The following is a 27994-nucleotide window of genomic DNA, read 5'->3' as shown; positions in this document are numbered from 1 at the left end:
ATATTTATTTATTCATGCATTTCATAATATATACAGCTTTTTGTTCACTTTGCCTAGCTGTGTGAAACAGTACTTATGATTTTCTTGTTGTTTTACTGCAGAATGTTTTATTATTAAAACTTTCTACTGAATATGCTGTATAATTATTAGGTTAATTTTTTTAATATAAATCTTGTATAATTTTTAGTTTAATTTTTTTTTTATAAATCTTGGGTATAAGGTAATTCATGTTTAAAAAAAATATATATTAAGCCAAATATGTTTGTAAAAGGCAGATTTGCCGTTTATGTTTATAAAATAAAATGAAATAAAAATAAATAAATATATACATTTTAAAGCACTCACCTAGAGAGTCTTCCGCACAGTCTTCCATTATCCGTCGGTTCCGTGACGTCGGGAACAGTCCCCGGTTTCGGAGTCTCCTCAGCTTCGGCCGCGCCTCGGTTCGGTGGGACGAAGCTCTTCCCGTTCCCCAGCGTGAACGACCCGGACCTGTGCAGCGCCTTGGCGACGGCGCCGTTGGCGAAGATGCACGCCGAGGGGCTGTTCTTCCCGTTGTGGCTGTTGAAGCTCTGGTGCGAGGAGGCGGAGATCTTGGGGTAGGTGTGGTGGATGTGGCCCTTAGGGGAGCGGGCGCAGATGGCGTTGGCGGCGCTGCGCAGGCGCGACCGCAGCCGCGGGCCGCCGCCCGGTGTCGTCATGATGACGCTGTCCATAACGGAAAACACCGCCTCCAAATCAGAAATTTAGAATTCTAGTTTTACCAACTTCACCAAAAACTTGGCCTTTGAATCGAATAGCGTAACAAAATCTTCGGTTCTAATCTCGAAATTCTTCTTAATCCCGATGTTTCCAGACCTTCAAATCAGATATAGATAGGAAGCCCTCGCAGAGAATACCTCGATGATTTGTGAGCTGCAAGTCATATGAAGACCTAAAGATGGCGGCACAGGACAGACCGGAGGGACAGAGGAGATGCAGAGCTTTGCTGCAAACCAAGGAATTATATTGGTATATATATTTTTCTTAATTGTAATGCATCTTTTGCTATGGTTTTAGCAAAATCATAATAAAGTTGGCTTTATGAGTTAAAGATTGGGCGCTACAGTACGCTGAATATATTTTGGTGTCTAGATTCTTATAGCTTCGATTCTCGAATCAAATATGGTTGCAGCAGTTTGCCTCATTTTAAAATCGTTTATCACCAAAATCGTTGGGTTTGATTTAGTGACTAGATTCTTCTAGAGTGCAACATTTCCCGTCCACATACCTCTGAGTACTAAATCTGTTGTTTGTCTCCCTCGCAATTTACAATCCATTGGGTCGGAAGCTATGTCACAGTGGTCATCAGATAATGATTCGATGTCATTTGTCGCGGTTGAGTTACGACCGCTTCAATTAGCCATCTGATAGTGGAGTAATGAACTCATCTATCGATTAGGAGTTCAGAGAGAATGGGATACAAGTTCTCTGGCTATTCCTGATGTTCCACTATTTGTAGATATGTCTCGATAAATGAGTTCTTGTTGATTTTTGCAAGCCATAACTTGGTCGTCGGTCGCTAGGAGTTCTGGATTATTTCTAATACTTCTTAGCATGTTTCACCTTCTTTACTTCGCCGTAGAAAACTTTTGATTTCAACAATTTCACTTCACAGCAACCACTCGTTTCTGATTCGTCCAATTCACAAAATACAACTGCCGATAAAAAAATGTATATTGCAATCCATTTTGTAGTTCAGTACTTTTCTAGGTTTGTTTTCAAAATAGTCTTTAACACACTGTCAATTAAAAAAAGATTAATCGGATATCTAGTATTTACGTCATTAAAAAAATGTTGAATAAATAAAGTAAAAATAATTATATTCGACAGCAACACAATTATTTTCGACCAGCACGTGATGTATTGTATAAATATTAATGGGGTTCTAACATGCCTATGGCGAATAATAAATCAAAGAATATAACAATTTTAATACGAAATGTGAAAAGGCGTTTGAAAAAAAAACGATTCCTGTCATTTACGGCATAAATACCAAATTGACAGTGGCATAAATCAATAAAATTATTATTAAATACAATAATTTACTGTCTATGGCAATGGTAGAGTTGGGCGTTTCGGTGTTTTAAAGGAATAACAGTTACCGTTTCACAAATTAACCGTATCGTGAAACGGTTTCTAACTAACAGTTCAGAGCAGCATGGGCGAATCTTGTACAAGCAGCTGCTGAAACAGTTCCACAAAAAAAAGCTGTTACTTGTAACGAAAAACTGATCAGGATGTGAAATTGTTTATGAGATAACAGTTCATTGTTTCGCTTAAGGCTGTAGTTTGGTAAAACGCACGCAAAATGAGAAAATCATACAATTTTGCCATTTTAAAACGAATGTTTTTTTTTAATTGCGCAATAATAAAAAATAAAAAAAAACATCTTGCCTTATAGAGTCACGGCCATAAGCATGATATTAAAATCTGCTATCCTAGAGAAGGGTAGTCTCAGATTACGGAAAAATTGTAATTATTTGGAATGAAATATATTTTCAGTAGGAAAATGATTTGAAAAGAATGTCCTAAACATTTATCATATACAGTAGTAAGAACGTGGATTACTAAAAAAATTAAGGAAATTTTCATTTTTAGGGCCGTTTTCAACGAGTCGTAAATAACTCACTATTAGAAAATGGAAATAAAGATGTAGTAGAGTGGGATTCGATCCACGGACCATTGGTCCATGAGTCCGAAATACTAACCACAGGACCACAACCCGATTTTGACATTAAATACAATGTCAAAAAAAAGAAAAAAAGCGTACATTGAAACAGCCAAATTTATTGCAACGGAGATGGAAAACATTTTTGAGGGGGGAATACGGGAGTCTAGGCATTTACAGGGCTTATGACCTGTCATTGGCTGGTTTGAGTGGCTACTTTACACACTGTGTAACATTCAACATTCATAGCACTGACCCCAATAAGAACAAGAATATTCGTTATTTGAGTGAGACAACCGGAAGTGTAACTAAAATGTTTTTCCCTACAATTTATCATGCCTATGATTTCAGAAAAATGCAAAATGCTGGCTACGAGCTCACCCAGATGCTTACGGGTCATGGTGGCTTCATGAGCTACCTGCATCGCTTCAAGCTCTCAGAGATCGACAGCTGCCCGTGCGACGACGAAACTCCTCAAGATGTCCCCTGTTGATGCATTGCCCCTTTTTCAGCTTTCAAAGACAACAGCTGGAGGCGCAATGCAGAGGCCTGGGTGAAGATCTATGCGACATCCCATCGGTGATAGGTAATAAAGAACTCACACGAGAAGTAGTATCATACATGATCAATATAGCGCAGGAAATTGGTAAAATAAACCAAAGTAGGGAACAAAATGCCGAACACTCCTCTAGTGGAACGGAAGGCCTGTTGACTACTGCCAACAGGCCGGCTTCTCCTGAGGAGTATTAAGTTGTTTCCTCTCCACGTGAGCAAATGCTGAGAAGTTCCTGATTAGCCCACATTAATATTTCCCTCCTGATCCCAATAGTTTAGATAAATTTTAAGATATTTAATTGCAGAAAAATCCACTTTTTTAAATATAAACCTTGTATATTATAAGCAAGGTAAATAATAAAGCAACTCCCATATAAAAAATATAAAAAAAGAATACGAATAAAAATGGTGGTGCACCGCATTGTTGTACCAAACAAGGTCTTAACTCTTTGACTGAATGACTATATTTCTCACGTATAAGTATATAGTAATATAAAAAATACATATAGTATACGTATAAACGATCTGTATAAATATGGAGCTCTCGATATAAACGTGACATCATACTGGCCAATAAATAAAAAACAGCTGAGGCGAGGTGGCCTAAAACAGTTCACATTTTGTTTGTTTATTTCGCTATCATTTCTTACCTTCCCTTTGTATCGGTATCCAGAACCGGTATTAACACTTTGTATCCCGGGGCCAAGTGAACACGTGATTATTTAACCATGCCTTGTGTCCCGGTCCCGTGATTTCACGTGGTTTACCACCTGTCTAAAAAAGTGCATTTTATTGACATCTGGTGACTTTTGTCGGTACTTTCGCTGCTGGTAAACTACGTGAAAACACGGGACCGAGACACAACACGGGGTTATTATAATCACGTGTTTACACGGCTCCGGGATATAAAGCACAAGAAAGAAGTGAGACCCTGTATATGTGCGAACATTTTTTTTTTTTTTTAAAAGAAATATTTGTGTTCTTATGATTTACCCAAATATTTAATTTTGAGGGCCATTTTCAACGAGTTGTAAATAACTCACTATTAGAAAATGGAATCGAGTTGGGGTAGAGTGGGATTCGAACCACGGACCTTTGGTCCGTGAGTCCGAGACACTAGCCACAGGACCACAACCCGATTGCAATGTGGCTCTCCATAAAGGCCAATGTTGGCAAAACTATCATACAAAAATGACTTATTAAATTGTTTCAAATAAGTATGAGAAGTTTCAATTGATTTAACCCAGTATTTTTATAATTATGACACTTTTAAGAAACCCTTCACAAAGCATGAAATTTTACAAAAATGGGCAGGGCACAGGGTAAATTCTATGTGTATTCGGCCGGTACTCAAAGTGTCAATGGTAGAATTTTTTTTTTAATCATTTAGCCAATTTGTGATCGAGTTTCATATTTTTATTTTATTTATTTGTTTATTTTTATTTTTTGTTTTCTTACAATAAACATAATAATAAAACAGAGTATTAAAAGAAAGCATAATTACATATCAACGAAATTCATATTAATAGAAAAATAGTAAATAAAAAATCCCACAAAGGCATGGCCTGTTCTTGGGTATACAAGAAAATGTTAATGAATTTTTGCTTCGATAATAAACAATGGACAGTTATAATGTTTTTGTATAACATAAAAAAGAAAAAATAAATTATTCTGTAAAAAATAATATTTTAATTTGTATAATTTAATTTCTATTTGTATTTTTATGTTGTGTTGTGTTTATTTTGTACGGTTTATCACTTTGCAGTTAAAAATTTAAACCTACGTTTGTATATTTTCAAAATCTAAAAACCCGCTTCGGCGTTTAAAAATAAATTTGTTGCAACAGAGGAAAAAACATTTTTGAGAAGGGAATATGAAATTCAGTATTTTCATAATGATGACACTTTTAAGAAACCCTTCACAAAGCATGAAATTTCACAAAAATGGGCCGGACACGGGGTAAATTCTATATTTATTCAGCCGGTGCTCAAACTGTTTAGATGAAACGCGGTCTGCCTTTTTTTCATACAAACGTATTCCCGTATTTGCATTAAAACTATATTATTTACATATTCTTTTTGTTTGAAAATTACAAAATGTAATATATATAAAGAGCAGTATTCATATATATAAAACAATCATATGTGTGGACATATGATTGTTTTATATAAATTACTGCTCTTCCTTCCGACAATTTAATTACAAAGACGAATGAGAAAGTGGCAATACTAACAAATCCGTATTTATCTATGGCCTATGGCTCTCCTGCCACACGTAAACTTTTATTGTTTCTTGTCAGACTTCTTCCGTTGAATATTTTGTGTATGGAATATTATGAAAAAAATATAAAAAAATGTTTTACTGAGACACTGCAACATTGATAATTATTATTTGCCTTTGACATAACACACATCTAATTATTTTTTTGAACTCGTGTAAAAACAACATTAACTTTTAATTAGTATGAATGTATTATTGTTTTATATTTTTTCTTTATATATCCTTTGTTTTTATTTTTCTTTTCATGTACTCGCATTTAAAATTATATAAACTCTTATAAATAAACAACTAAAACAGTGTAAGTCAAGTCCAAGCACAAGAGTTAGTCTCTTTTTTTGGAGAGTTACAAAAACATGTACTTTTTATGAAATTTTTGAATAAAAAAAAAAAAAAAATCTACATGTTATTAGAAATATTTCATATTTATTTAATGGATTTTAAAAACATTTTATATAATATATATATTTTAAATACGTATTTTGACATTGACGAGCGATAAAATAATTTTTAAATTATATTTCTAGTGAAACTTCATTTGATAATGGATTAAAAATAAGTACAGTTATATTTGTTGCACATTTGTTAATACGCCATAATTATAATATTGATCAGTGTTGTAAATTTTAAGTTAAATACAACAAAAATACCTACTCGTCATTTAAACATGAATGCCGAGCTTTTTACAAGAAGGAAGTTTGACAGCAGAAGTTACGATGTCGCATTCGATTGCCAATGTCGAGTGCTTTGGGGCACTCGACAGTTAAAGTCGATTGGTTTTCTTTCAATCGACTGCATTCGTACGGGTGGTACAAGATTGCCGTCACTCGTCGAATTATGGAGGTCGCATACGATTCTAAAGACGAATGAGTCCAGCATAAGGCCCCAGTCGGTCTGAAAGGGTCAACTACGTTTTATTTATCATTCATCTTGGTTAGGAGAGGGGGGGGTTGTGTAGTGGGGGGGTTTGAGGATGACATCAGCCCAGACTGGCGAAAGTAAAAACACATTGATATAACAATAATTACATATAATTAACTCTCCAACTGTAAGCGGAATTAGGTACTAATGATCCCGGCCCGAGTCATTATCTCGCAAAATTGTTAACTCAACTATAATACGGTATTATTGGAGATGGATATTTAGCTTCGCGTGAGAAAATATAGAGAGATACTCAGCATGACGTCCATTATATTCGATTGCACGTTAAACGTTTTTCCACCTTTGGCGGGCTTCGTGGTGTAACGACTGAGATGCTTGTCTCATACACGGAAGGTTTTGGGTTCGGTTCTCGGTGAGGACACAAAAGTAAAATATGATTTTTCTGAAGTCCGGGCGTTTGACGCTGTAATGAGAAAGAAAAGCGTTTTTTTTAAAAAAAAATAAACTAAAACTAAAATAGAATATTAAACTAAGCCAATTATTTTTTTTAAGTGTTGTATTATCGCGCTATGATTTTTGAAATTGTGTATTTCTGAAATCACTTCGCGTGTGACGTCTCAAGTTCTCTTCCGATTTTTCTCTGTCAGTTCCGACATTGACATTAACGGTAAGTAAACCGGAAATCTTCCACAAATCTCTTCTCATTGGTTGATTCATATGATTGTTGTGGTGTAAAAAATAAATAAAATAAAATAATTTTAGTAATAGGGAAAAAAACTATTTCACGTCCACCTTGCCGTAAATCGAACCCAGAACCTCAAGCATGGTAGGGAAACGCGCCAGCCGAGAATCTTAGTGTAATTTGACCCGAATTCGACCAAATAAATATGTAATAAAATGATTACTGGATTTAGGTAAAGAAAAATCGGAAAACTTACTAAAAAACATTCTAAAATAATAAACGGTATAACTTTATAATAAATGAACTAGTAGGTAGTCATATTATTGTTTATTTTTGCATAAAAATGTCTGCCTTAAAACAGGTTGTACCTAGTTAGACAGACTAGACATAATCCAGAGAAATCTATTACATAAGTATGTATGTAGCAGATTAAGAATTTGTCATTTTTGTTAATAAACTATTATTATCAATATTTTGAGTTTGTCCAAATTTTTGTAGACAAGGACTGGATTCAACTCCCTGGGGAGCTGTTTATATTAAAATATTAGAACAGAGATGAAGAACATTTAAGAGAAGGTAATATAAAAGTCCTTGTTGTCCAGTCCTTGTCTACAAAAATTAGGACAAACTCAAAATACTGTTGATAAATCCACCTGATCAATGAAGAAGTATAGAAATTGAAAAAATAACTTTTTCAGGCGTTGCGTAGTATGTAGGTGAAATAATTCAATTAGATAAATCTCACCCGCATAAATAAAGGTTTCAGCTCTTCACAAACATCAACAGATGAAAGAATTGAAGGAATATAGATGTTCGAATATGGGCAGAATGGTGAATGTTACACAATGTGTAAAGTGGCCACTTAAACCAGTCATTGACAGGTCATAAGCCCTGTAAATGCCTAGACATCCATATTCCCCTTCTCAAAAATCTTTTCCCTCTCTGTTGAAATATTTTAACATTTTTATTATTATTTTCATTTAAAATGCTTGAATTTCTTTTCAAAAACAAATATTTAAGATTGAATTTATTTCAACAGAGAGAAAAGATTTTTGAGAAGGGGAATATGGAAGTCTAGGCATTTACAGGACTTATGACCTGTCAATGACTGGTTTAAGTGGCCACTTTACACACTGTGTAAAATTCACCATTCTGCCCATATTCGAACATCTATATTCCTTCAATTCTTTCATCTGTTGATGTTTGTGAAGAGCTGAAACCTTTATTTATGCGGGTGAGATTCATCCGGCTGAACCAAATCACCTACTAGGCAACGTTTGAAAACTATTTTCCAATTTTTATACTTCTTATTTTACCAGGTAGTTAATTAAACAATGTTTGAGTATGTCCAAATGCTTGCAGACTGGCTGGATTTCATCCCTAGGGAGTTATTATCTAGGGATGAAATCTAGCCAGTCTGCAAGCATTTGGACATACTCAAACATTGTTGAAATATTTAAGATTTCGCCCCTTTAATAATATGAATAAATAAAACGAAAAAAGAAAATAATTAATAAGTGTCCGCCCACCCTTTTTTTACCGTGCCGAGTGGATTTGGACGATACGTGTAAAATGTGCCATATTCGTAGTACGTATATGAAGCGCATCAACGAGAATAGCTCCAGTCGCAAGGCCGCTACCAAAACACTAGTCTATTTTCGCCAGCAGTTAACAACACTGCAGACTGTGGAGTCAACAATCGAACGAACGACAAGTCACTTTAGGTCGGCACTCCGGCCGCGGCCATCCACGTCCGCCACGAGCCGTACGGAAGGACCATTATTATTGCATTATCAATATTGGCGTAGCTACATTATCATGAAAATTAATTATATATTTCATTCATTTACTTAGCGTGTGAAATTAAATAGCTAGCGTGCTAAATTATTTTATGGTTTTGTTTACCCTTTGGCTGAACAAAAAAACATATTTTTACGCATTTGATGGTTGAAAAGGCTTCAAAATCCTAAACAAAAATAACTGTTTGTTTTAATCAAAGTTTTATTTATTATTTTTTTATTATTAAATTGAAAACATATTATACGTAATTTTATATAATATTCCCAAGGAGTTTAAAAAAAAAACTCATTTAGGGACATGCAGATAACAGTATTTATTTACAGACGTTTTTTTTTATTTTAAACTATAACATTATTTACAAAAGCAGAATGAAAATTATGATACACTACAAATTAAAAAGGTATGAAAAATATTTAAAAACAAAAAAATAAACATTTAACTAGGTATGGAAATAAATTCAAAATGATGTATACACTATACTATCTGGGAAAGAAAAGTTAATTATAAATTGTGGTAATGCAGTTAAAAAATTATATATGGTAAAGCAGTTATAACTAGGTGCTGCTTTATTTGATTTTTTTTCAGGCCAGGAGGCCTAATTACAGTGGTGAATTACAGCGTAGAACAGGCTTGAGAAAAATAAATTTTTTGTGTTCTCCCCGTGAAAAAAATCATCATCATCCCCTTTCTGCACCTCATGGTGCATAGGGCACTGCATTGGTACACCAATCGCAGAATATCTTGATCATTTTTGTTACAAGAAGGTAAGGTGATCAGTCTTATGCTTCAAGTACCAGTCTAGGGACTATTCATTTAATTATTGTTATTTATTTTTTTATGTGTAAAAACACCCTTTAAAATAATATTTCATATAAACCATGTCGGGAAACGAGCCCGAGACCTCTTGCATGGTAGGCAAATGCGCTGACCATTAAACCATGAGGCCGAATAAACTGTAAAAAATGGATCATGTTTATTTTGCCGTCATAAGCAAAACGGCAGTTATTTGAAGTCACAAATTGAGATATGATACTTCTTAGTATTTCATCCAAATAAAAAAAAAAACTGTAATTAATTATAAGTAAAATATGTCAATTGTTTCTGAAGCATAAAATCTGTAAGAGTCATATCTACACTGAGTTTTTCCTTTTAAATCTCTAGATATAGCGTTATTGCTTAAAATACTTTAAAAACATTAAATCGTTTTTCGTACAGAAATGTTTTTTACTGCTTATTTGCTATATGTATATAATATGTTCGAAACTTTTTGTTTTCTTGAACTTGATTTCCATTTTCTAATTAATGAATTATTTACAACTCGTTAAAAATGGTCAACATTATTGAAATATTTGGGTAAATTATAAGAACGTTAATATTTCCTTTAAAAAATATATACTCGTATATATATTTAACTAATTTTGCGATTTTTGTCAAAAGGCTGCCCCTTTGCTTATGACGACAGTATCATATGGTAAATATTGCCAAGAAAAGCATTAACTTACAAATTATTCAGTTTTTTAAAACTTCATATTTTTTTATGATCTCTTTGGCACTATTTAAAGCATCGTGTTAATCTACGAGACATTATAAAGTTAGAGTGGATTCATTTGTAAAATACATATTTTTTTTATTTAGTGCTTATCATAATTTTTATTTTTTATTTTTCTTATAAAAACAAAACGCATTATGGATTTTATACAATGGTTTTAATATATCGGTAGAAATATATACATTAAATGTGTCTCAATTACATTATGAGTATAACTTTTATCATAACATAATAATATTTATGCTAAGTACTTGTTTTTAGTCACAAAAATTTAGTGTATCAGTTTTATTATTTTACATGTTAGTGAGGGTGAGTAGATATATTTAAGGTGTGTGAGGGTATGTGTATATGTGTATGGGTGTGTGAGTATTGTATGTATGCGAGAGTGGACTTATTGAACAATGATTATCAAAAAACATCTGTTTTTTTAAAAACCTTATTGAGGAAACCTACGAACTACCTTATTGGTCAATGTAAAATTGTTAAGATTGTTAAGAACGCTCCGGCCTAAAATCTCAATTTGAAAATATCTTTAAAAAGTTAAAAAGTAATAAAAAACAAATTATTCATAATATTTATCTATCCGCATTCAGTGGTGATTATCTGATATTTGTAGGTGATTAATCTTCCGCTTCAATTGTCAGTCAAGGGATAGTGAAATATTGCAATGTAATACCAACTTTAAAATTAATATTTCACGTCCTCTCTCTGGGAATCGAACGCGGTAGGCGAATTCGCCTACCATGCTTGAACACCCCCACTGCACTACGAGGCGAATTTATGGAGATGAGCGAGATACTCGATTTCATTTTTTAGTATTTTTACCAAGAGCAGCCATTGCCATTGAATCAAAGACAGTCGCCCAGAGTGGTTCTGACTCTATTTCTTACGCAGAACTGTATTCTTTATCCCGGCATAGCATTCCAATAAAATTAGCAAGCATGTTGGTCAGTTGCGGTTACGAATACAAATTCACGATGCTAATGCTAAATACATTTACATTTATGGCGCAGCACCAAACCCGACGACGCTAATTGATCCGAACAGAAGATTAACTATAACAGCTGGGAAAATCGAGAAAAACACAGCGATTCAATCCACAATTCAAAATTATCTTGACACAAACAAAAAATCATTACTAGAAGACTATTAGTAAAGACGAATTTAGCCGTCCACAATGGAAGAAAGACACTAGTTAAACATTTTCGAGAATGTTTCATTGTATCTGTACTTATCGGAATTCCACAAGGCTCTGTCCTTGGCGTAGTCTTGTGATTAACCCTTATATTTCACATAATACAAAAGAGATAAAGAACAATTTAGAGAAGGCAAATAGAAGTCTAGGCTTATGACCTATCATTGGCTGGTTTAAGTGGCCACTTTACACGTGAAACATTCACCATTCTGCCTATATTTGAACATCTATATTCCTTCGATTCTTTCATCTTGTCTAAGGTAAGAAGAGACCATTGTAGGAGACAGCAGCGAAATCTTGTAAAGATTTATATACTATTAATACGCGTGTTGTCCAGATGTTTATTGAAATATATGTTTACGTAAAGATTTTTAATTTTGCTATTATTTAATAATGTACATCCTTCCACTTTCCATTATGCTGTATCCCAACTCAACACAGGGCTCTTTGCCTCATAGATTTAGGCCCTTTTTACACATGCCACGCCAATCCACCCGGCCCGGTAACTTTACCGGGTACACCCGACAAACGCAAAAAGGGCCTTAGGGATACGTTATTGTTTTTTTTGTAATATATGTATTTGTATAAATAAATAATAAGATTTGAAAACACAAATATTTCGTGTCAAATTGACAGGAACCGAGCCCGGGACCTCGAGTTTGGTAGGCGAATACATCAACCATTATAGTGCAAGGTGAAATTTCCCTTTTCATTATTTATTCCTGAAAGTATAGTGAAAGCGCCCGCCCCTTTGATGTGTATAAGAGTCGTGTCTCTTTAATTTCGCATATTCACTATAATTTTTTTATGTGCTGTAATTCAACACTGTAGTAATAAACATTCATTTGTATGTATTTATTTGGTTGTAATTTTACATAAATTGACCTAACCTAACTTTAATTTATCTATAAATCTACATATTTTTTTTGTAGTTACGAATTATGTGTACCTTGCTTTTGTTATGTGCAAGGTTTTATCGAATATATTTATCTTTAGGTTATATTCCGTTGACTTTAACATTTTTCACCGTAGATAACAATAATAAAAATAAATCAGAATCAGAATAAACAAAATAACTCGAGAAATATTGCATTCACAAATAATAAAAATTTAAAAAATCGTAAAAGTTGGACACAAAAAAACAAAAGGAGCTAGATACCACCATTAAATAACTTAGCCTGCTTGATCGTCCCTGTAATGAATCGAACAGTCTCTCTTCGTGTATCATTACAGTTCAGGAGCTCAGCTAGGTTATTAGTCGCAGAAATCCGAGTGTTTACTTTGCATTCAAGCTCCCACCTCGGCCTATCAAACACTGGACAGTATATAAGAAGATGTTCTACAGTCTGCTCAGTGATGCAATCACATGGACAGCAACTATCGTCTCGCAGCCCAAAGCAATGCAGATATTCCCTCATGCATCCATGCCCCGAGAGAGCCTGAGTTAATTCATATGTAGGCGTTTCATGCTTCCAAAATGTTTTGGCCTCGTCTGTGCTTCTCAAAAGTTGCTTGATCCACTTATTGACAGTTCTACCTTCATAATTTTTCCTCCACTCATTCGATTTATCTTTTGAAAAGGACCCACCTTACAAAAAGATTTATTAGGACTTCATCAAATAAATCTACATTATAAATAATCCCAAGTGTAAGCAAACCATTTTGATCGAGAAGTGAAGACGCTTTTAGCTTCCGTGAAACTTTTTTGGTAGTTGGATAGCAGGGCCGCGATTACAAACGCTATCTTTATTGGTACATATCGAGACGGTATACAGTAAAATCGATATTTATGTAGGAAAATGTGTATATTTGCATACATTTTTTAACTTTCCATTGCAACAAGGGCTCTGAAGCCCGAAAAACATGGGTTACAGCGGAAATTAAAAAGTGGTCTAGTATATTGCACTAGCAATCATTTACTTAATGATCATAACATCCTTACTTTATCAAGGATTTGATAAAAAAAGAGCCACAACAAAATATTACCTGATTAAGCAACATTATATAAACTCATGCATTTCCCTAGTAACACTTTGTAAAAAGATCTAATTCCAAATTTATGGATTTGAGTATAATTTTTATGTAATAAATTAAATTGATTTTTGTAATCTCACCGGGAATCGAACCCGGAACTCTCTGTGCGCGAGACTGGCATCTCAGCCATTACACCACGGGGGCGCCCTGTGTAATCACCCTCGACAAATTAATTATAATTAAGGTAAAATAAAACGTAGGTTAAAACGTTTGACGAGGCTGTTGTGAATTCGCGAGACATTTGATTCGATAAATACAAACATGACACCTACAGAATACAATAATATTACGCCATGTCCAGTATTAAGATTTGCATCCACGCACTTTAAGTAACTGGTTTGCCGGAGATTGCTTATACATTTATGTCGTTTTAATACAGGTAGACATGATAACAGGACTATCAGTGATGTCATAAGCTTGATAAAACAAATTATCACAGTATTATCAAAGAAAGTTACGACTCAATCAGAACTTGAAGATTGATTGATTCGGTAGCAGTGTACGTAGCGTAGGTTTAAATTACGCCTTTTATTATTTACGATTTGAACCCGGCAATGCTTTGTTATTGCTAGAGTTTGAGTTCTTGCTAGATAGATTAAATGAACACAATCGAAAGATTGATATCAGTTATTGTATTTAGTCCAAACTAGATATGTATGCACGTGTACATTATTATTTTTGTGTTTCGGTCAAGATAAATTGTGAGGACAGAGAATTTTCATAAATAGGTGTTCGAACATTGTTTTCCTGTCACTGTCTTGCAGATGCCTCCCCGATACTGTGCGAAAAAGACAACTGCATGTCAGACCTTTTGTTAGAATCGACGTTTCGCTTTACCGTTTTCCGCACCTCAAAACTGAACCGATTTTGTTATTTTTTAGACAGAAAATTTTTCTGTATCAATATGTTTTGTGTTTTTCAAAAATAGTTATATTTCTATACCGTGCGCTGTGCGCCCGAAGACAGCAGATAAAACATTGCTTTATAACGAGTTTGGGTGGTTCTAGTTCCCATAGTAAACTATTTTTTTTAAAACGAAACAATATGGGGACACGCCAATGGTAAATGTCTTTAATGTGTAAAATAGAGCTCTGCGCTGGTTTGGACAAGTAGAGCGAATAGACAACGAAAGAACGGCTAAAATGATTTACAATGCGAATGTTCATGGATGCAGAAATATAGGAATACCGAGAAAGACATGGCATGACCAAATCCAACAAATACTTGAAGATGGACATGGTAAAAGTCGGAATAATCGGCGCGCGTGCATGATAACATCTATGAATGTAGAGGAAGCGAGATCTGAATGCAAAGATAGAGTGATGTGGCGTTCTATCCTTTCTGACTATCCTTACGGGGAAACGGCGTGATAGTTTGTTGTTGTTATTGGAAAAAAAACATTTCTCTAGTGCCATAATTCAGAAAGAAAAGACGTGAATACGTTTGTATGAAGAAAAGTCGGAACGCGTTTCCTCTTAAGATTAAACATAATTAAGTATGCTTACAAAACTTTACTACAAAATAAAGACTTTTCTCATGAGAAAAAAAAATCATTTCCCGCACGAAAATGTACATATTTGTAAGTTTTTTTATTTTATTTCGGGATAAAGTTGTTAAAATTTTTCGTACGCATACGCATTTTCTTTTAAAAAAAATTCGATTTTACTATGAAGATAATTGAAATTAACTTCCCATTGAAACACGGGCCGGAGTGGCACAGTTTAAAAACTATTTTAACAGGAGAGATGATACCAATATACCATTTTCAGAAATAAGAATGACATATAAAGAACCTTACAAAATATAAACACTCGTTCAGCAACACAAATTAACTGCATTGTCCTATTTGTATCAACGGCCTTTGGTAAAAAGCAATACAAAGTAATAGCGCCAAAAATATTTAATGCCAATTATAAAAGACTAAAAATGTAAAACCAATTTTAAAATATAAATAACTACTAAATATAAATAGCAAATAGTGCAGCGAGAAATTTAAAAAAATAAATTATGTAGGTTAATAAACGTAGTACTTTATAAAATTGGTACACATATTATTTATATTATGTATTACATTACTTTATATTTGTTTTTTATTATATATTATACGATATTATTTATGTTTAAGTAACATGCATTCGTGGCACATATATATACTTTATATTTGTACAATAACGATTATTAATTTCTTACATTTGATAAGCTAGGCATTTATAATTAAGTGGTTTTAGTTTTTTTGTTATTATTATATTAGTATAGAACTACATATACTTTAAAAGATAAAAAATCTCCATCTTAGAACAGGCTAAGCCATGTTAGATGGTGACTATCCTAAACAGAGAACGCTCCGTTTTCATATTATATTCACTAGTTTTATATATATTCCCTGTTATTAAATACGTATACTTACATTATGAAATAAATTTATAAATACATATTGATCATTGTGCCACGATTATTTGTTAATTTTCATTATGAAATTTTGGTAAACATTGAAATATTTGTTTTTAAGGCCGAAGTCAAAGTTTAAAACGAGTTAAAAATGTAGAAGTTCAGTGGTTTTTAAACCTATTTTTATTTTTGATAAAGCAAAAATTTTTTTTTTCATTTTTATGTATCGAATTTTCAGCGCTATGTTTTTTTTCAGTTTTGTATTTTTGAAATTACTCCGCATATGACGTCTCGAGCTCTCTTCCCCTTCTTTTCGGTGGGTTCTGCTAATCGGTCAGTTGACTTACCGTAAACCAGAAATCTATCACAACTCTCTTACCACTGGTTGATTCGGAAGAACTAGTGACGCCCCTTTTTTTTTTTATACGCCTCCACTCGTTTGCGAGTGATTTTGGCTCTTAGAAACAAGAATAAGAAATTTAAAGAATATACGCTTCAGTGAACGACAAAAAAAAACCCATACCCACGAAAAAATATAGTATAATGTGAGGTAGTTCAAATCAGTATGAAAGAGTTATGTGACAATAAAATATTATTGCCGTCTAAATTAAACGTACACATAACATGAAATTTTGGGCCAAAAGTAAAGAGGGACATTCAATTAGACTTATTATTTAAATTTGGAAAATAATATTTAACAAATTCAAATATTTTTATTATTTGTCCTTAAGAATTTAGTCAGAAGTAAATAAGTATCATTCTGGGCGAGTAAAAATTTTACGTTAAGAGGGAACGTATTATATTCTTCACAAGTATTTTGAAGGAATTCGCTTCTTTCGTAGAGGAGACAGTCAAAAAACAGATGATCTATTGTCTCATCGTCATTTTCACAAAGACACATTGCCGAAGTAAAGACACCTATTCTCGATAAATGCGAGGCAACGAGACAATGTCCTATTCTCATTCTTGATATTAAAGAGATGTTCAATTTTGATTGCTTTTCAATTTCAAATCATGGTGTAATGGGGATGGAGCATTCAATACTCTTATAAAACAACCCGGTGGATAGTGACGCCCTTCGAAGCAGTTTATTTTTATTCTTCTTTTCATACATTTTCAAGAAAATCGCCGTACAATTGCTCTAATTTTTACCGCGCGTAAGAATAAATATTTTACATCTAGTTTCCTGTAGGTTTGAACTTCGTAATTGCTGGGGCAACGTAATAGAATTATTATGACGTATATGGCAGTGAATATATACATAGATGAAATCGTTTGATTTGAGGATTGCGAGAGGCGTTTATACAATAAACAATGCCGTTCTTTCGATAAGATCGTCGGCCTCGATCGAGAAGAAAAATCAATTATGCTAAAAGTGAAAATAGCGGATTTAGAAACCAAAGAACAGAACCAGTGATATCGTGACCAAAGTTCAAGAATCTAAACCAGCGATGTGCGTGCTGATTAATATACCTATAGGTTATCGAATAATTCGCAATCGGTTACGAAAATTTAAAATATTCTGTGAACAAATGGTCTAATGACACATAAATAAGAAACTAGACAATATTTTGAGTTTGTCATAATTTTTGTAGACAAGCACTCTATTCAACTCCCTGGGGAGCTGTTAATATTAACATAATACAACAGAGATGAAGAACATTTTAGAGAAGGTAATATAGAAGTCTAGGCATCTACAGGGCTTATTTTTTATTTTTTTTATTTTATTAACATAAACGGCAAATCTGCCTTTTACAAATATTTATAATATTAAACATATTTGGCTTAATATTTTATTTTTTTTAAAACATGAATATTAAAAACAAGATTTAAAAAAAAAAATCACACCAAAGATTTTACAAGATTTATATTTAAAAAAATAATCTAAAAGTTATACAGCATATTCAGTAGAAAGTTTAAATAATAAAACATTCTACAGTAAAACAGCAAGAAAATCATAAGTACTGTTTCACACAGCTAGGCAAAGTGAACAAAAAAATGTATCTGAAATGCATGAATAAATAAATATAATTACCATTCACTATCTTTGAAAAAGTGTGATTATGACCTGTAATAATATAAAAAATGTAAATAATAATAATATAAATAATGTAAAAATTGTGTTTATGACTTGTCTTTGGCTGGTTTAAGTGGCCACTTTACACACTGTGTAACATTCACCATTTCACCCATATTCGAACATCTATATTCCTTCAATTCTTTCATTTATTGATGTTTGTGAAGTTAAAGAGCTGAAACCGTTATTTATGCGGGTGAGATTTATCTAATTGAAATAGTACACCTACATAATAAGCAACGTTGATTTTTTTAAAGTATTACCGCAGGCATAATTTTAAGTAGAAATAAATAAAAATATCACAAAAATGTATGTGATTTAAAATTCTTTTCATGTTCAATTTATTATCTTTAAATTATTACATTTTTTTTTATTTATTGTGTATGCAGACAATTGGTATAACTCCATATTTAATTTGGTAATGTATCCAAAATAAAACAAGTTTATTGGATTATAATTCTACTTTATTTTTTATAAAATATACAAAGGGTATATTATAATGTTTGTTTGAAAATGTCCTAACAAGACGAAATGCATCACAATATACCCTTTGTATATATTTTTAAAAAATAAAATAGAATTATAATCCAAGAAACTTGTTTTATTTTGGATATATTACCAAAACAAATTTTAGATCAATATTTAGTCTTTATTGAGATCCCAGATACCCAAGTTTAGTCTAAATTTGAAATGGCGAAATCTGCCGGTCTAAAAGTAATTATATTTTTTTAAGTATATTTTTTAGTAAAAATACCTTTAAAAATATTGTTTTTATCTAATTTATGTTTTTTATTTTTTTTATTATTGCGCGATAAAAAAAAAACATTCGTTTTAAAATGGCAAAATCGTATAAATTCCTCATTTTGCGTTTGTTTTACCAGACTACAGCCTTAATGAGTTTCACCTGTCAACTGACGAAATAAGCATCGTAAGTTTTACGCCTAGAACGGTGAATCGACTGTGGATCATTCGGTTTTTAAAAGATCGAATATCAACGGGATATTCTCATCACTAATCTAAACCCAACGAAACTAAATAAAAACAAAAAATGTCACCAACAAGAAGCGACAACATTCTTCGCAAAACGCCGATTGCAAAACAAAGGGGGAATGATGTCACAGATATTTTTAAAACGCTGATAAATTACACTAAAATGGACATCATACGTGTATTGTACCAAAGTGCCGTGTAATCTTTTTAAGTGTAACTCAGATACGAAATACGATACGTAACCTGTAGATTCTACATAAAAAGGAAAAACAAATACAAATGTTAAGAGGAAATGCGACTTGGTTTTATGAGGCTGGAAGCACATATTTAACAAATAATGATAGAATGCCATTTTACGTCCAGAGCCTCGATTATGACGGGAAGATAAAGACCTTGACGGTATATGTGAAGATAAATTCTCTCTAGCGATTACAAAGATACACTACCGACCCCCACCTTTAAGTTTTGGGTAGGTACATCGATATGAAACAAGGGGAAGCGTACGTAACGGTACACATATCTACGCACTGAAATGACATAGCTTCAGTATGACGTCATAGTTGAAGATAAATGTCTCCTGACCGACTACTAAGACACACTACCGACCCCCCCCCCCCCATCAAGTTTTAAGTATCTATTATGTTAAAACCGTATTATTGCAGATTTAAAAAAAATCATAATTTTAAGAACCTATAACTACTAATAGATTATTTGATAGAAGTGATGAAATTTGTACAAAAAATTATTCATGGGATAGTTGCTGAATGTGCATCTTGAGTGGTTTATGCTATGTATATGTGCCGCATGTGCTTGTGCGTATATGTTTGTGTATGTTTTATATGTGCGTTCATGTGTGTGCGTGGATGGCTCGGAGTGTACATTCGGTATTTTTATTTATCTTAATTTATTACCTCCATGGGAAACGCAAATGTTAACAATTATTCTTTTCTCACTTGAAATTCTTATTTATTTATTTTTTTTTGTCACATTTAATGTTTATATCTTTTGCATAATTTATGAAAACGTAATTGGTCTTTTTATGTTAAATTTTTTTTGATTTTAATACTTATTATGGATGGCTGTATGTTTTCTGAATAAAATAAAATAAATAAATAAATAAAAGTAGTATATAGCATTCTCGTATACAGTTTTTTTTTAATCTAAATAAATATTTGAACATTGTTTTTCTGACACTCTCTCGAGATCTCGTCTATGTTACTGTGCAAAAAAGAGAACTGCATTTTATCAAGTAGAGCAAAAAAAAATATTTCGAACCTTTACTATTTTGTTTTACTTTTGGTGCTCATTTTAAAATTTGGAAAAAAACGGACACAATGGTAACACCCAAAAGATTTTAAAAAATTAAATAAATAACTAATATAGGTTTTCTATCAGATTATTAGGAACTCTATGTCCACTGCTGCTCCAGTCCGGAGTGCTGGTCGAGGATCTAGCGGGTGATGTCATGCCTATACCTGGTGAGTTACACCAGCGTGCCGCCCACGCTAATTATTGGCATTTCTCGCGGATCTGACAACTGGTTTGCGGTTTTGTCTAAGAAGCCCGACCGCCTGATCTTGACCAGCCGAATTCAGAAACGAAAATTAAAAGAGAGATTTCCAGCACCTATTCGGTAGCCAAACAATTGAAGAGTGATTTTTCAAAGCGTTACATGTGTATTGTCAGTTATAAGCGGATCAGTAGAACAACGACGGATGTGGAAAAAAGCGACATTGACTTTATTTTATATTTGATCTAGGAAAGGTTATATACAAGCTTTATATTCCATGTTTGAATACTTATACTTGTATACATAACCAAGTACCAAACAATATACTTTTATACCAATGAAGTTGTGACATAAAGCGTCAAAAAATATTTTAAATAGCTCTCGTGTAGAGTTGAAGAAAATCAAATACGTCGTTGTTTTACGATCATGACGGAACGATTTTTTTATATGATCTGTCAAAGTAATTTTAGACTAGAGTCGTGCAATCAGATCAATTAAATACACTTTGATAATCCACCATCAAAATGCTTATTGAAAAAAGGATTTAAAGGGGGCATTTTGAGTAAAAATGTGAAATTTGAAAGCTTTACAGAATCAGACTTAGGACAGATAATAAACCAATTTTCTTGCTGGTTATGCAGCAATTTAACTGTTATTACAGTGGCATTTTTACTTTAAAATTCACAAATTTTGACTTATTGCATTTTTTTGTATTGCAGAGTTTTTCTATAAGAAAAGCTGTATTTTAAAAAATATTGCAACAGAGGGAAAACTTTATTAAGAAAGGACTGAAAGTCTAGGCATTTACAAGGTTAATGAGCAGTCGTTGCCAGCCAATGCCAGATTTTCGTTAAACATAATGTTAAAACAGTGCTTTATTCATTTATTGTTTACTTTTTTACATGAACACTTGACAAATTATCTACTCTTCTTGTGGTTTATTTTTTGTAAATTTATTGATATAATTTTAAGTTGTAAGAATTCCACTCGTCCATGCGCTTTGTAGCTGCAGGACGATTGCTGATTTTGCTTCAATATGTAAATGTTATCAAACATAAATTTTGTAAATGGGGTCTAGAATTTCAACAGTCCGTGCCCTCAGTAGCTGCAAGACTTGTTATAATCTAACTCCTATTTTTAAATATGAGTTTTTTTCTGTTTTTATTTGAATATCATTCGAACAATTTACTTCATTGTGAAATAAAAACAAAATGTAAATGGGGGCTAGATTACTTACCGTCCATGCGCTTTGTAGCTGCAAGACGTGCTGTAACCTAGTTCATGTATTTTAAAATTGAAATAGATCATAATTGGAAAGGAGGAACTAGAATCCCAACCATCCATGCGCTCTGTAGCTGCAAGACGTGGAGGGATACTTATTTATTGTACAGCGCCCTTGAGGTGATTTTCACAAAAATGGCGCTGTATAAATTATCCAATTCTATATATATATCAGCAAGAAGATATTTAAAACTAATGGTTGCGTACTTCTGCAGGGGAGAAGCGAGGGGGGCGCCGCCGCGCGGTTGTCGGTATATCAGACTCCACCCTTCCCCCTCCTCGTTTCTCCCCTGCAGAAGTAAGAAATCATTTGTTTTTTTAACATTTTATTTTTGAAAATTTTATTCGTTCTAAAAAATATTTTAATGTGCCAATATGTCTTCTTGCTCATACTGATCATGGTGGTTCCGCATGTGAAAATGTTTAAAGAACCCCTGTATATATAGACAGATAATAAGCTCTGTAAATAAAAAGACTTTTACATTTCCTTCACCTAATTGTTCTCCATCTCTGTTGTAATATTCCAATACGCAAAACTGATCCCCAGAAGAACTTATTACTTCAAAATGGCCTAAACTGCTCAAAATTGCCCAAACAGTGATAAGCCATCAAATTTATTCTCATAAGAAATATTTTAATTACACCGGCACAAATTTGTGCCAAATTTGTGCAAAAATGTAAATACATGTCTAAAAGTTTGACTTGTTTCGTCGGTGACCTATAATTGAACACGTTAAACAACTGTTTTCAAGCTATAAATAATATAATTTAAAAAGAAAAAGTTCCAAAACTCTACTTAATCAAAAACCATAAATAATAATGAGTTTTCTATTGTGTTCTGATTTTTTTATTAATTAACTAAGTAAAGTTAGTTGATTTATGTGCTGATTGATAAATCTTTTAACCTTCTTTTTTAAATTTTTTATAGTTGTTGTTTAATGTTTTTTTCAGTATTAACAAATAGAATTTTACAATTTACACACAACTGTAGGTACAGCTGATTTCTATTTGACAATGCCTTCTAGCGGATTTTCCTGACATGGCAATGTCGTTCTGTGGACTTATTTTGTTTCTTGATTCAATAAAGCAAGATCGGCGACATGTTGTTTGAATGAAGACACAATACCTGTCAACAGTTTGAATGTTATGATACACAAATTGATATTTATGGTTTCGGCGTTTAACGATTCGCACAATGACCGTACGATCGCTACAGATTATTATTGAATTACTTCATTAGGTCGATCAATTTATTCAGTTTCATGTTCCTACGTTTGTCCAATATTTTGTGCGTGTCTTCCTTTTCAGTCAGTGGTAAATAGTGCTGTTTTTAAACTGTGAGTTAATGTTTAGTGTGTGATACAATATTAAATTCAAATAAAAGAAGCACACATTTGTTATATATATAGTTAGATAATTTATATAGCGCCATATTTGTGAAAATCACCTCAAGGGCGCTGTACAATTAATAAATATCCCAGCACGTCTTGCAGCTACAGAGCGCATGGATGGTTGGGAGTCTAGTTCCTCGTTTCCAATTAAAAATTATAACAGACAGGAGCTAGATTACAGGACGTCTTGCAGCTACAGAGCGCATAGACAATTAGAATTTTAGCCCCCATTTACGCATTTTAAAAATTGACAAATTAATTTAGTGTATTAATGATAATAATAATAATAATATTAATAGTAAAAAGGAGTATAATTACGACACGTCTTGCAGCTACTAAGCGCATAAACGATTGGAATCCATTCTAGACCCCATTTACAAAATTTAGCTATTTTAAAAAATATATGAAAGCTAGATAACCAATCATCGTGCAGCTACAAAGCGCATGGACGAGTGGAATTCTAGCAAAGTTAAAATGATATAAACAAATTTTTTAAAAATAGAGCATAGTAGTAAATTTGTCAAGTGTTCATGCCAAGAAGTAAGCAATAAAAAATAAGAATAATTAAACACTGTTTTAACTCCGTGGTTAACAAAGGGAGATAGATGTCCGAAGAGAAGCTTTTGTAGACAGTAGGTAGAAACCGTCGCCATGTGGCCCACTGGCTGCTTGATAATTTCTGGAAACGCACGTGTGTAGTTACTGGGGGATTATGCCTATGCCTATGTTGATATAAGCTTAGCAAATCGCGATAGAAATCTACCCCTTCAGGGAGTGCTTTCTTTTTTTAAGAGCCTTTTTTTTTTTTCGTCAATCCGTCAGCGCTTAAAACTTCTTGGGTTATCCCCGATCACTGGACCACGCAGTTTTTACCAGGCCATGATAAATTAAATGATAAATTATTTGAACAATGTTTTGACTACGTCCAAATGCTTGCAGACTGGCTGTATTTCCTCCCAAGGGAGTTATTCATACTAAAATTTGTTGCAACAGAGAGGGAAAATATTTTGACATTTATTAGGTGTTCACGGATGTTACATTGTGATCGCAAATACGATAAACAACCATGGTGAGAAATTGTTATCACGTCGCTTATTATCACGTCGATAGTTATTTGTGATTGAGCTACTGGATGTTGATCTGTTCCATGTATCCGAAGGGGTTTTCCAGAGCAGGATTTTCCTAATACTTAGAAAAGAGTTTTTTTTATTATTTTTTCCTTTTTATAACATACACGTCTTGAATTTAAGTTTGTAATGTATTTATTATTTTTTAAATAAATTAATAGAAAAATTACATCAAAATCTCTGAAAGCTTGACTCCTCAACGCAATGGTCCAATTTCCTTAAAAGTAGGAACATGATTGAATTACAAAAGATCTGTCAGTTCTTATTTTTAATTTTGGCACATAATGCGAAAAAAGAAAGAAAAATATTATATGTTGAGTTAGCAAAGGCTATATTGGGGACACAAGAAAATTTCTAAATTTCATATGAAGATTTTCTTGTTCCCAATGGAATTACGGTGCCGACCCTAATGTATGGGAGCGAAGCATTGAATTGGAAAAATAATGAAAAAAGGAGGTTGAACGCTGTCGAAATGTGATCTCTTAGGTGAATGTGTGGAAAAACGATGTAGAATAGATAGATTCGAAAATGGCAAAAACCGTGCACCATGTTTAGCGGAGACGAGCATTATCGACAAAATCAAGATAGCGGTGCTGCGATGGTTTGGACACGTAGAGCGAATGGACAGCGAAAGAACAGCTGAAAAGATCTACGATGCGAATGTGCATGGATGCAGAAAACAAGGGAGACCGAGAAAGACGTGGTAAAAGTTGAAATAATCGGCGTGTGTGAATGAGAAGATGTGTTAATATGAAGAGGAAGCTAGGTCTGTATGCAAAGACAGGGGGATATGGCGTTCTATCTTCTCTTTCTACGGAAACGGCGTTGTTGTTGTTGTAAGATTTTTACTTAAATCATATCACAAACGCTATTTTCGTTGGTACATATCGAGACGATATAAAAAAAATCGATATTTATGTACGAAAATGCGTATATTTGTATGAAAATTTGAGGTATCGTCGATAACCTGTAATTTAACAAATTGGAGAAAACCAAATTTTACTTTGTGGATAAAATTTATGATAGCCTTTTTTACCTGTAAATACCTAGACTTCCATATTACCATCTCAAAAACATTTTCCCTCTCTGTTGAAATAAATTTAAATATGAACAACTCCCTAGGGAGAAAATCCAGCCAGTCTGCAAGCATTTGGACATACTCAAACATTGTTAAATTACTACCTGGTAAAAAAAGTATAAAAATTGGAAAATTGTTTTCAGGCGTTGCCTAGTAGGTGATTCGGTTCAGCCGGATGAATCTCACCCACGTGATAAAGGTTTCAGCTCTTTTACTTCACAAAAGTCAACAAATGAAAGAGTTGAGGAAATGTGGATGTTCAAACATGGGCAGAATGGTGAATGTTACACAGTGTGTAAAGTGGCCACTTAAACCAGCCAATGACAGGTCATAAGCCCTGTAAATGCCTAGACTTCCATATTCCCTTCTCAAAAACGTTTTCCCTCTCTGTTGAAATAAATTTAAATATGAACAACTCCCTAGGGAGAAAATCCAGCCAGTCCGCAAGCATTTGGAGATATTCAAACATTGTTGAGTTGTAAATAACTCTATTAGAAAATGGAAATCAAGTTGGGATAGAGTGGGGTTCGAACCTCGGACCTGTGATCCGTGAGTCCGCAATAGTAGCCACGGGACCACAGCGAGATTGTGACCACAATGAGGTCCTTAGGTCTCGATTACAATAAGAAGTTATCTTCGACTGTCTATAAAGAAAAACCGATATTTGTGTACGAAAATGATAATATTTGCATAAACATTTAAAGTTTCTTTGTCGGTAACCTATAATTGAACACAAAAAAATATGGGCATGTTCTGCTTTTCATACAGAAAACTTAATTTTGCTTTCTAGATAAATGTTAACTCCCCATTGTAATCGGGGCCCTGGTCTTTGAAACATTTTCGGGTGTATGAAGTATGGAAGGAGTACATTCACCGTTGTTCTTTTGTCATTGAATTATCAGCCAGTACAGTAATCTGTTTTAAAGCTTCACATATATATTTTTTAAAAATTCGGTTAGAGAATAATCTAGAAATATATGTGGTATAAGAAGAAAATTTATTTCTGACTCACGAGAGAAAAATGTGCGTTAGTGATGACATTGAAAAAATATATTATGTAATTACTTAATAATCTGCGGTTGTGGTCAATGGTATTACTGTGTACTGTAGTAGCCAGGATGTTCCAAGAAATTAGCAAGAATTAAACAATTATAAAGACCTAAGAAACCGCAAAAAAATCATAAGAGATTCGCGATTTAAATTGGCTATTAGAAAAACCCCTACAGTCCTTAAAATGTAGCTCGATTAAAATAATAGCTGTCAAACTAATGTCAATAGTGATGGGAAATTACTGATTACTGATCACTGATCATGTACCGATCAAATCGATTTTATCAGTTTTTTCATGAAAACATAAAACTCTGTTTCCGGAAATTGATATAAAAACGCAAAAACAAGTTTATTATAGTGTGTTTAATACAATTATTCACCAAAAAATAAGACATTTATACTTTTTTCGTGAACATTATCAAATGAATTATATTTTTACAAACTCGCATTTAATAAAATGTCAAAATATTTACGTTTCGCGACGTATAATCCTGCAGCGCAATCACATATTTGAATTTCACAGGTGTAAATATGGAAAATATTCCAAAACTGCTACTTTTATTTATTTATTTACTTATTGCATTTAGTCGGCGGTTGACAAGCCAAATGTCAAGAAAAGCAGTCGCCATAGTAATCGTAATTAAATTTTCACTTTTTTGTATTGGATACTCCTTACTATTTTGCAAATGCAATATATTGTATTATGTTTTATAGTAAATGCCGATTTTTCGGCCGTGATTGTATTTGTTTACGAGGAAAATAAAAAACAAACCGACACGAGCGTTGACTTAGAGATTACACACGCTTTGACTTATGACTGCGATATTTATCGATAGATTATCGTAGGCAACTGAAATGGCTCAAAATTAGACAGCGGAGAGACCATCACTTCCTCTCACTTCTGTTCAATGTACTTCATAGCCCTAACGCTCCTATATACCTGCGTGAAAAATTTCAACGCTTATCAGTTCATGGTTTACCTCTTCGTTCTAATTCTCAAGGCACTCTCTTAATACCCATCCACAATTCCTATTTCTTCTCTCATATAGTGTCCATGCGGCTCGACTGTGGAATCATCTCCCATCCACCATCAAAGATGTTGCTACAGTATCTCTGTTTAAATCACGTCTGAAGAAACATCTCCTTTGTCTTCCTTAATCTCTCCTCCTTTTCGTTTTCCTCTTTTTTTCCTTTTCCCTAATGAGTAATAGTTTTAATTTAAGGTAATTAATAAACAAATACGTTTATTCCTATTTTTATATATCTTTAGCTTTTTATTCTTTATTTTCTATTAAATATGTTCTGTAACTTGAATTATAAAATTATTTATTTTATTTTATTAGTTGGTTGGAAGAAATTGCCATTTGGCAACAAGCCCGCCAATGTACAAATAACATTATTTATTTATTTAATTTTAC

The 27994-nt window shown here is 33.1% G+C and overlaps 1 protein-coding gene across 3 annotated transcripts in view; it reads right to left on the bottom strand.

The window, feature by feature from the left end:
- The window catches only part of raw (NDT-like domain-containing protein raw), a 249203-nt gene that overhangs the window by 164652 nt on the left and 56557 nt on the right, over positions 1–27994 (bottom strand). The window contains exon 2 of one of the 3 annotated variants that reach the window (XM_088224190.1): positions 346–1780. The exons of the other annotated variants lie outside the window; for them this stretch is intronic. Within the exon in view, the coding sequence (XP_088080316.1) occupies positions 346–716 (371 nt within the window). The 5' untranslated portion in view covers positions 717–1780. The remainder of the gene's footprint in view (positions 1–345; positions 1781–27994) is intronic. 3 annotated transcript variants of the gene reach the window in all.

Source organism: Micrasema longulum, unplaced genomic scaffold (assembly GCF_059751315.1).
Source record: "Micrasema longulum isolate JH-2025_06_02 unplaced genomic scaffold, ASM5975131v1 h1tg000271l, whole genome shotgun sequence".
In the NCBI taxonomy this organism is placed as follows: Eukaryota; Metazoa; Arthropoda; class Insecta; order Trichoptera; family Brachycentridae; genus Micrasema; species Micrasema longulum.
This window is presented reverse-complemented; position numbering and strand designations above follow the sequence as displayed.